This window comes from Populus alba, chromosome 1, assembly GCF_005239225.2.
Source record: "Populus alba chromosome 1, ASM523922v2, whole genome shotgun sequence".
NCBI classification, from domain to species: Eukaryota; Viridiplantae; Streptophyta; class Magnoliopsida; order Malpighiales; family Salicaceae; genus Populus; species Populus alba.
Genome location: NC_133284.1, coordinates 36,375,604 through 36,386,715, shown reverse-complemented (window position 1 = coordinate 36,386,715; position 11,112 = coordinate 36,375,604). Strand labels below are relative to the sequence as shown.

General features: G+C 30.4%; 1 protein-coding gene across 2 annotated transcripts; it reads left to right on the top strand.

Annotated features, from left to right (window-relative positions):
• The first annotated feature begins 457 nt into the window (after positions 1-457).
• On the top strand, positions 458-6,037 carry LOC118055289 (actin-related protein 2). Of its 2 annotated transcripts, XM_035067141.2 has the most exons (15): positions 458-598; positions 1,098-1,208; positions 1,332-1,466; positions 1,595-1,666; positions 1,765-1,843; positions 2,098-2,147; positions 2,588-2,691; positions 2,801-2,869; positions 2,943-3,006; positions 3,456-3,524; positions 3,986-4,069; positions 4,651-4,709; positions 5,171-5,237; positions 5,395-5,478; positions 5,608-6,037. In XM_035067141.2, the coding sequence occupies exons 1-15, from the start codon at positions 557-559 to the stop codon at positions 5,686-5,688; spliced, it is 1,170 nt and encodes a 389-aa protein (XP_034923032.1). In that variant the 5' UTR covers positions 458-556; the 3' UTR covers positions 5,689-6,037. The 2 variants fall into 2 exon arrangements, with proteins under 2 accessions (XP_034923032.1, XP_073265115.1); XM_073409014.1 differs by lacking the exon at positions 1,332-1,466.
• Positions 6,038-11,112: the final 5,075 nt, after the last annotated feature.

Genomic DNA, 11,112 nt, shown 5'->3' with positions numbered 1-11,112 from the left:
TTTGATATTAAAATATGAATTGTTCAAATAATAAGACTAAATAATAAAAAAAAAAAACTACAAGGATCAAATTTATCGTGGGATATCACTCAAAACTCAATACATGCGAGAACATGTAAATTGTTTTTTTTTTTAAAAAAAAAAAAATACATGCTACTGTAATTTAGAAAAGTAAAATTATAAATAATAAAAGTTTAATGATAATTATTTATTGCGATCAATATTTATTTTAAATCTAAATTAAAAAAAATATACAAAAATTAAGTTGAGAAAAATTCGTGTTTGAATATTTTGCGATCAAAATATTATTTATCAAAAATTAATTTTATTTTTTTTTTAATTTTTTTAAATAAATTTTTATATTATGTTGATAGGTTGATGTTAAAAAAAAAAAAAACTTATCATTTTAATATATTTAAATAAAATATTTTAAAAAATTACCACTAAAATATAAAGAGTTACGGGACAGCCCAAGTCATCCCAACAACGTTCCTTTGCTGCACTTTCAAATATTTCCAAAGTTTGAAGAAAATCATCATAGCAGAGCTGCCTCATCATGGACAGTAGAAACGTCGTCGTTTGTGATAATGGCACTGGGGTATCCCTCCATCCCTCATTTGTTCTCGATCCAAAGAATGGATCTCTGTTTTCACTCGCTTCTTGTTTGATTTTATCAGTTCATGTAATTTTCCCTGATCTGCATTTCATGTATGCTTAATCCACGAATTCCTTTTTTATTGAAAAATGTGCCAGCCTTGTGAATGATCGCTTCGATTTATTTTTTAAGAATTGCATTTGGCTTGAAAATTTTGTAATTTGAAAGCGTAATTAGGAGAGAAGAACGTGTAAAACAGCACGATCAATTGTTTTTATGGATAATAATTTTGTTTTCTTTAGTTAATGATTTGGTAATTTGTAATTGATTGATTTGTTAGCCTTTACATTTGTTTAAAAATTAAGAGTATGATATTATGGATTTGTTGAGTTTGATAACTAGAAATTGATTGATTTGTTAGCCTTTACATTTGTTTAAAAGTAAGAGTATGGTGATTATGGATTTGTTGAGTTTGATAACTAGATAGTTATTTTTTTTGCAGTATGTAAAGTGTGGATTTGCTGGAGAGAATTTCCCGACGTCTGTATTCCCGTGTGTGGTTGGAAGGCCGATGCTACGCTACGAAGAATCACTAATGGAACATCAATTGAAGGTAAAAAAACATCTCAACTATAATGGAATTATCATCATGTGTATTTGCATTACTTTTGTGTGTGCAAGTTAATGCTTTTGCTTTTATTTTTTAGTTTATTTTTCTTTTTTCTGATTGAATTAGGATATCGTTGTTGGAGAGGCTTGTGCTGGCTTGAGGCATCAGTTAGATATATCTTATCCTGTCAACAATGGAATCGTTCAGAACTGGGATGATATGGGTCATGTGTGGGATCATGCTTTTTATAATCAACTTAAAGTATACATCCGGTGGCGCCTTCCTTTTGTTTTGCCCTCCATAATTATGTTTTAAGTTTTTCTTTAACTGTATTTAGTGTAATTTTGACTGGATCATAACTAGCCGTGCCCTACATTCTCCTTTGACAGATAGATCCAACGGAATGTAAGATTTTACTCACAGACCCACCTCTTAATCCCTCAAAAAATCGTGAAAAAATGGTTTGTGATCTAATTCTTTATGGTAATGTTCTGTAACATTGTTGTTATTTTCAATCACTCCATAATGTGATGGTGATTTGGATTCACTTGATATGCAGGTCGAGACAATGTTTGAGAAATACAATTTTGCTGGTGTCTTCATTCAAATCCAAGCTGTTTTAACATTGTATGCCCAAGGTGCTTGTGGAGATGATTGAAGGTTTATGTTTTATTGATCGACATATTTCTTTCTTAGTGATGTGAATCATGAGATGTAGAGTTTTGAAAATTTACCTTTGAATGCCTTAAAAACTACTTATACTACTGTTTTTTGTGGAATGCTCGATGTCATTGTCATTTCTATTGCTGTTGCTCAACATCCCCCCCCCCCTTTATTTGTTTATTTTCCCTTGTCTTTGGATATTTGCTTCAGCATCGTATTGTTTGTGCAGGTTTACTGACTGGATTAGTTATTGATTCGGGCGATGGGGTTACTCATGTGGTAAACTACTTGAGATCCATTCATAGTTAGATTTCACAAATATTGCCATCCACTTTATCTGTTTTTTCTTGTGTTTTCATTTTCTTTCTTTCTTCTGTTAGTTGCACTTGCAATGAACTAAAATCAAATCATTCGCCACATTTATGTAGTGTCTGATTTTCATTTCCATTTCCATTTCCATTCTCATTCCAAGGAAATGTTCTTCCTCCAAAACTCAATACTAGTTCAGTCTGTTTTGCTATTTTCTTGTGATTGCGATGTAAATTATGAATTTTTGCCATTATCTCATAAAAAGAAATGGAGCCCTCACTGTTTATGATGCTGTTCTCAATGCTCTATGCAATTTGTGGCCACGACTAATTAATCTAGGGGTAAAAGCTATGGCTTGTCCATCTAACTGGCAGTATCCAAAAGCATGATACTTGGGCTTTTCTCTCCAGGTTCCTGTTGTTGATGGCTATTCATTCCCTCATCTAACTAAGCGAATGAACGTAGCTGGTCGACACATTACATCCTATCTTGTTGATTTACTTTCACGAAGAGGGTGAGGGCCAAAATTCTTGTTAAATAAATTGTCTGATGAATTTAATAGATTCTACCCTGTTCACTATGATACAATTAGATAACTGGAATGTCTTACTCTATTTCTGTAGGTATGCAATGAATAGGACTGCTGATTTTGAGACTGTCAGGGAAATCAAAGAAAAACTCTGCTATATTAGGTGAAGAAGCTACAATTTTATGCTGTAGATGGGTTATTGCATTGTGATTTAATACTAAATATATTATCTACAGTTATGACTACAAGAGGGAGTATCAATTGGGACTTGAGACCACCATACTGGTTAAAAACTATACAGTAAGTTGAATCTTATGATTATTTTTTGTTTCTTGGTAAGTGCTACATCTACTATACTATCAGGAATAGCTTTGTCAAACAAGAGCTTGCATGGTTTGCATAGGTTCTATTCATCTTTTAGCTGCCTTCTTATTGTTTGTGTGTTCATGCTTTATTTTGTTCTATGCTTTTCCCCTCATTTGATTGATTATATGTGTAATCACTTGCATCATATGTATTGGTAGCCCTGGGGCTCAAACTTTGGAGATCTAGTTAATAATTGAAAGCCTTAGCCAACTACTCTATCTGTATAGGTTTGTTCATAATGTTCAATTTGATATACCCTACGGGTTCTTTTCAATAAGGTGCTTCTGGGTTTTGGGCTGGTATTAACTTCCATATTATCTGAACAATCTAATGAAAAACTACTTACCTATTAAATAATAGCTTGCTATTGCTGTATTCATCAGCTGCCAGATGGAAGGATCATTAAAGTAGGCACTGAAAGGTTCCAGGCCCCTGAGGCTCTTTTTACACCAGTAAGTCTATAGCTCCGCCTCTCTCTTCCTTTTCAAGACATCTTATTTAAATTTTCATATTACAATATTGTGCAGTTACAAGGTCCATCTGAATATTAAGTGTTTAATTTCATTAACTTGTTTTCATCAAACTTATCTATAGGTCCTGTTAAATGGTGTGAACAAGACAATTTTTTGATACATGTATTTTACCCAAGGGACAATCATTTTGGGCTTGTTGTAAGATGCAGAGTTACAGCTCACATTGTTTATTGTCAACTCATTACATGTTAATCTATTTTACTGCTAACATTTAACAAAAGAGTAGTTGATCATGTTGCCATAATAATAGCACTGGCTTTTGAGTTTTTATTTATTTATTTATTTATAATCATCATGACAGGCAATAAGAGGTCATGCAATTAGAACAAGATGTTGATATGTTTGAGATTTGGAAAGTTATCGGTGGTTCCTTTTTGCAGGAACTCATAGATGTTGAAGGTGATGGGATGGCTGACATGGTTTTTCGCTGCATTCAAGAAATGGATATCGACAACCGTATGATGGTACTAGCATTTTTTCCATACTGTACTCCTGATATATATCTTAATGCAGTTAACGGTTTTGATTATTCTGTTAAACTGTTGGGTGGGGATATTAAAACTATAACCTATTTAACATGAGAACTTAACTTTACAAAACTTGTCTTTCTCAGTTTATGATTTCTCATATTAAGTGATGGATTTCTCAGATTAGAATATGTTTCATCTTTTTTCCTATTTCATTTGATTCTAAAAAGTCTTTCCAGTATGTTGTCTTCTTTATTTTAGTTGTGCACATGCCGAATCATCTCCTGTACTTGCTGAAGCATTTTGTGACGGTGTTTTTAGAATCCCTTAGCCTCACAATGCAATAAATTCATACAACAATCTAGTGGATGTGGCTAGCAATAGGGTTGGGGTCTATATTCTTTCTGTAGTCCAGAAGATTGGTTATTAAGTAATCTGAAGACTGTAGCACTAAGGGAAGGTCCATATATTGGTCCCCAGTCTTGCCATCTTTTCTTCTTATGTTGGGTTGCATGTAGAATTCCTCAAAGGGCTGAACTCGAGTTGAGTTCATATTAATTTCCCCTCTTTCTCTGCAGCTCTACCAGCATATAGTCTTAAGTGGAGGGAGCACCATGTATCCTGGATTACCTAGCCGGTAATATTTTTAATTCCTTCACACAGCTCGCTTTCTTCTTGCATAAAATACTCCCTCATTCCAGATATGTTTTATGTTGTTTTTAGCATGCATTTTTAGGTTCATGTTTACAAATTTCTGTCAACACTGATAAAAAATTTCAAGTGCCTGATGTCATGCATGATGGAAATAGCATAAAATGTGAAATGATGTCCTATGGTGGCTGCCAATAGGATTATTCCTAATACTGTGATATTCTTAGTGTGAAGTCAATCCCCTTTTTTTCTGGTTCCCTGCATTATCACACAATGTTCAAGGATTTTTAAAAATTTGTTTTAGAGATTTTCATGATCTATTTCAATAGTGGACACAGTGGCTTCTATCATTTTCTGTTGGCACAAATGGATGTGCTTCTTGCAAGTGTTGAATCTGGAAACCACCGGATGATTTATTTACATGTTTATTATTTATTTATGGTTCAGGCTGGAGAAAGAAATACTGGATCGCTATCTAGATGCAGTTCTCAAGGGAAACAAGGACGGGTTAAAGGTAAGGTCCAAGTCTTTTATAATATGACGTACATAAGGGAAACAATTACCAAACACTTAATTTTTCATTTGAATAATTTATGAAAGTGTCTGTGATGGCTTTGGCACACTTGATGTAGAAGTAACATATTGGGGTTGGCATTATAACTTGTGAACAGAAACTTCGACTGAGGATTGAAGATCCACCACGAAGAAAGCATATGGTCTACCTTGGTGGTGCAGTTCTTGCAGGAATTATGAAGGTACATGCTTCTATCTCTCTCTTTCTCTCAACCTTAAAAGATCGTGACTATTTTCCGACAGCAGTTTAAACTTTTTCTGGTGGTTTAGTTGTGAAATAAAATCTGTATCCTGTGGATAATTTGATGCAGGATGCACCTGAGTTCTGGATTAGCAGAGATGATTATCTAGAAGAAGGGATGGCTTGTTTGAGTAAGTGTGGTCAGGCATAAAGTATATATACACCGGGCTACGTATAAAGCTAGCCAATATATCACGGTTAATTCTCCGACTGCCTTCTGTATCCCTGGGGTTTTGCTGCAGTCCATGAAGCAGTTCAACCTTGCAGTTATCTATGTGAGCTAGCTTTGAAGTATTGTATGCTTCCAGAAAAAAAAAAAAAAATTAAGCATTGAAATTGCGTTGTATTTTCTTGAAAATCTTGTTATATTTCGTTTAAGGTGTGTTGCTCCAGGCTGATTGCATTCACAGATGCTAGTGATTGGTCTGTACTTGTGTGTGATAGAATATAAATACGATGTCTTGAAAGAAATGCACATTGTTCTGCAGCCTTTTTTTTTTTTTTTTTTTCTTTATGACATCGTATAATTTTATTTAAAACCTATTCGAGAATATAGTTATGATTTAAAGTATTTGTAGCTTTAGAAATGTATTGAAATGATAATATTTTTATTTAAAAAAATTATTTTTAAAATTAATGTATCAAAACGAGCTGAAAATATATATAAAAAATTTAATTTTTAATAAAAAAATTAAATTTTTAAAAATACAGATTGAATAATTTCTCCAGGCCTCAATGATTGCTGTGTTTCTACTTCAAGCATATCATTTACCATGTGTGTGTGCATAGCCTCATCCTCCGGTAGGAAAAACAAATTACTGAGGGTATTGGAAATTATTGTTGCTGAACGCTGTCAAGATTTGGATGAACCAACTACCTCAAGAATGACTCACAATGAGCCATAGCCCTTTATTCTTAGTTTAATCATGTCCAGTGTTTTTTAACCATTGAGTTCCGATTAGTCGGGTTTTTTAACTACTAATATAATTAATAATTAATAGGATTCTTCTATTATATATTATATTAACATTTGACAACTTTATATTCGAGTCCTATGATATGAGATATTCTTAAGCTGATGATGACGTGTCACTTTGAGTTTATGTTAATTTTTTATTAATCTATGCTGAATTTGTTATTTTTTTTATTTTATAATACTTAATCTTTGGCTAACTATTTATTTATTTACCATAGAAAAGTGTTTTTTATTTTAATCATTACTTGACATGTTAACTTAAATTGATTTAATATATCATTTTAATATTTATATAAAAAAAATATTTTGAAATATTTATTACAAGTTAAATTATATTTTTACTAGTAATCTAAATTGTTTTTAGACCCCTGAAGTACATCAAAATAATCCCCTTGAAATTTAAAAGATTTAAAAGATTTAACATTAAATACCTAAATATTTTCTTTATATTAATTTTTTTTAATCATGCTCACAACGTAATGCGTACTATAATTTAGTAATGTCTATTCAAAGCTAGTGGCGTGGGGTTGAAGAGAAGGTATTCCAAGGAACAATTACCTCAATAAAAAAAGAAAGAACAGAAGCTACGCCACCTCGTTGTTGTTTAGAAATCACACCTCACCTAACCACCAAACATCCAACCTAGGGTATCTACTCCAAGCCTAGTGGGGAGTGCTTTTTACTTTTTAGTTTTCTAATACTCAGATGAAATAGATTTAAGTTCTAGAAGAAACCCTAAACCCTTAAAGTGTAGACTAAAATCATTTGCTCTAGAAATCAACAAAGACGAAGAAACCCTTTTCTATGATTCATCTATATCTATCTAAAGTTCCAGTAAATATTTATATTATTTTATATTATTAACATAGTATATTCTAAACAAATTATTTTATATATACCCAACTAATTTTACGAGTCATAAAATAAATAATTATGTAAATCTTCAGCGGTTCTAATAAGACTCGAACTCATAATTGCTAAGATACAAATCTAAAACTTAACCAATTAAACCTTCCTCTCATTAAACATTTACAGTTCTTAAACCTGTGTTAAGAATTGTGTAGTCTAAGGATTTGCCATGATCCTCTTCCTCGATGTCAGGTTTAGAGCTCGTAGCATAAGGAAAAGAGCCGCCTCGGAATGCCGCAACGGCTGTCCACCGCCAAGAATGTCTGGGTTTATATGGCTTTTGAATGGTTGATTTGATGGTGCATCATAAATAAACAATTATTATTAACGAATTATGTGTTTGTAGCTTCAACTATACCATTAACTATTACAGTAATAATTAGCTCATGAGACCATAATCTAATATAATCCACGCGAGTGAGAAAATCTTCTTTCAAGAATTAAAATGGATTGAGTACAAAATTACAGGAAATAAATTGTATAATATCAAAACACATGGCGATTTGAACAACTAAAATATGCTCAGACACGATGTAAAAAACCAACTCAAGCATGGTATGAATTACACCAAATTCCACTATTATGAAAAATAGAACTATTTGACCCTCAGCCATCAGTCAAATATTTTTTTTCAAATAAAAAAAATTAACTATTCATGATTTTTTAACTTGTTTTTTTATATAAAAAAAATTCTCAAATGTAAATTAAAAAGCTTATAAACACATTCAATTAAATAAATTGAATAAAAAAATATATTATACGAAGTTGTATATATTAGAAATATTATCCAAAAACAAAAGTTTCTTTATTTTTAAAAAATAAAGTTCATCAATATAATTTATAAAACAAATTATAAATAAATTAGAATAATTTCTTCAAAAATTAAATGTATACAAAATAATTAAAAAAATTGCCAATTAAAAAAGACTAATTAAGAAAAATTACAAAAATAATCACAGAGAAGGGGTATTAATTGAAAAATAAATTATTTTAAAAAAAATATCAATAAAAAATCAATAAAGAAAAAACAAGATCACGCACTGTTGGGCATGACAAGCATGTTTGGCCAATTTAGAAACGGCTTGCGCGCATGCTCTTATTTTTTTAAAAGCTAATGGGGTTGTCAGTCCCTAATTTTTGTTGAAAAACAAATAAGGCAACATATGTCATCTATATTTGTTCAAATTTTGTTATTTTGGTGGTAAAAAATCAGGTGACCTTATGGTTTGTTGATTTAGAAACCCAATTTTCAACCCATTATTTTACTAAAAACATTTAGAAAACACCTTAGAGACCTTGATAGACCTATTAATGACATTAAAAAACTAGAAAACAACAAAAAAAATTCAAAAATCAACTCGAAAAAAAAATCTTTCTGAGCTCAGATATATTTTAAGCAATTTTAAGGTGAAAAAACATCTAAGAGAACTCCACTCACCGAATATAACTCGTTGACACCAATATTGACTATTTTAGTGATTGAAATGTTGTCAACAATGATTTTCTTTCTCGACCTTCAGAATCCTATTACTCTCTTAAACTAGGATCATAAAAATAATGAAAATGAAGTTTTGGGCTAAAATTGATTTTTTTTTTGTGAAATTTCAAAAATTGAAGGAACTTGATTTTATAATTTAGAAAATTTTCATTAATGAACATTTCACCAAAACTTCAAGAAAACCACTCATTTTCTCTATGTTTTTCACTTTGCTACCCTATCTTTTAATATCATCATTCCCCAAAAAATTAATCTAAATTGACCTCTAATTTGGTTCTATAAGAGCGAAACAAGAAAAAAAAAGTTTTAGGATAAAAAAAATTTATTGTGGAAGTTCACGGTGAATAGTGAGATGGGCTATAATGGCATGAGGAACAATAATTTCCCCATGCCTTTTAGTGTTTTGTATAATATAAGCCAATTCTCTTATTTATTAATTTTTTTTACAATAAATTATTAGTGATCTTAAGAGAATTCAATTGTTCATTATAGTGAGTAAAATTTAGACAAACAATAACACAATGTTAAACAAATAAGAAAATATGATTCACAAACGTCGTTTTGTTTTTAATAAAAACAAGTTGAAATTGAAAATGCTTGTGATGAGACACAAACAACAAGTAATAGTTGTCTAAGCAATCAAATAAGATAAACACTAGTTATGGAAAATTAACTCTATCACTAGTAGCATCAATTGTGTGTTCGCATGCTGTCTAAATATTAAGGTACTTAAAAATACAAATTTTATTGGTGATTGGATAGTTAGAGTATTAAGGTTGTATATGTATCACTTAAATTGGTTATACAGTCCACCTAATAACTTCTATAAAAGACTTATGTCTATTTTCCACAAAAATTAAAATAAATAAAAAAACATAAAACTAATTAATTTTTCATTGTATACGAAGGGATTGGAACAATAAAATGACTTTGTCCTTACAAGAAACTCATTTAACTTGATATTAGGGGTAATATGGGTTTTTCCTAAGTCATTGTTAGAGTGATAGGGGCAGATTGGTTTTTTTAATGTTTTTTATGCATAGTGTAATGACTAAATTATCCTTACAATAAAAACTTTTAAACTGGCATCTAAGGGTTTCTTTTTCCTATATTTTCACTTTTTAAAGCATACTAAAATGACTAAATTATCTTTAAAAGCAAAAATTTATGCATTGGCATATAAGGTTTTTTTTTTTTTTTTCATATTTTCATATTGTTGTTTTAGTTATTATCAAGTTAACTAAGAATAATTTGGTAATTTAATAAATATAAAATATTATTTAAAAATCAAAAGTGGTTGGCATGTGAGATATGCCCATGTCCTTAGGATGGTTCTTGAGGAGATATATGATGGTCAAACAGTGGCTTTTAGGGTAACGTTTAAATCCTCTCGATTCCCCCATTATTATTGGAAAAAGGGTATGCCAACAAACCTCTAATTTGAAGCCAACAACCTTTTTTTTTTTTGTTCTCATTGATTTCTACATCTGATCCTTCAAATTTTCATAGAAATCATTCAATTTATTTTTTCTTCAGATTTAGTCTTTTTTTTATTACGTTTTGTTTTATTTGAAATTATTTATAAAACTTAATTTTTTCTTATTTTATCCTCCAATTTTCTCACATGTTAGATTTGATTTGCATTCTTTTTATTGTTATTAATTGATTGAGAATTGAGCTTCTTAACTAAGTCTGAATCTATGATTTCACAAGTTATGAGTTTGAAAAATTAGCCTAGGTTTTATAGATTCACTCGGGTTTCCTTATTTTATATTTGCTTTTTTTAAGATCATGGTTTTTCATTTTTGTCTTTTAGGATTTATTTAATTGGATATTGGACAAATTTATTTTTTTATTTGCTTTTTATATGATCTTTTATTAATTTTAAAAATGACACAGGTTGTTTAGGGTTTTTTTATTTGTTGTTCTTTGTTAAATTTAGTTTTTTTAAAAGAATGTTTTTTTGAATTTAATTAAATTAATTGATTAAATATAAGTATAAGATGTTTAATTCATGATATTTTATTTTGTTTGCTTTCTAGGTCGTTGCTCTAACAACGCATGCAGTTTCTTTTGATGTCGTCGTGCAACGTTTCACAATGGTGTAGGAATTGTCTTAGTGAATTTTTTTTTTTGTGGTAAGGTGGTATCCATGGCAAACCACTAGTGAGTCTCTAACGAGTTTTTCTTTC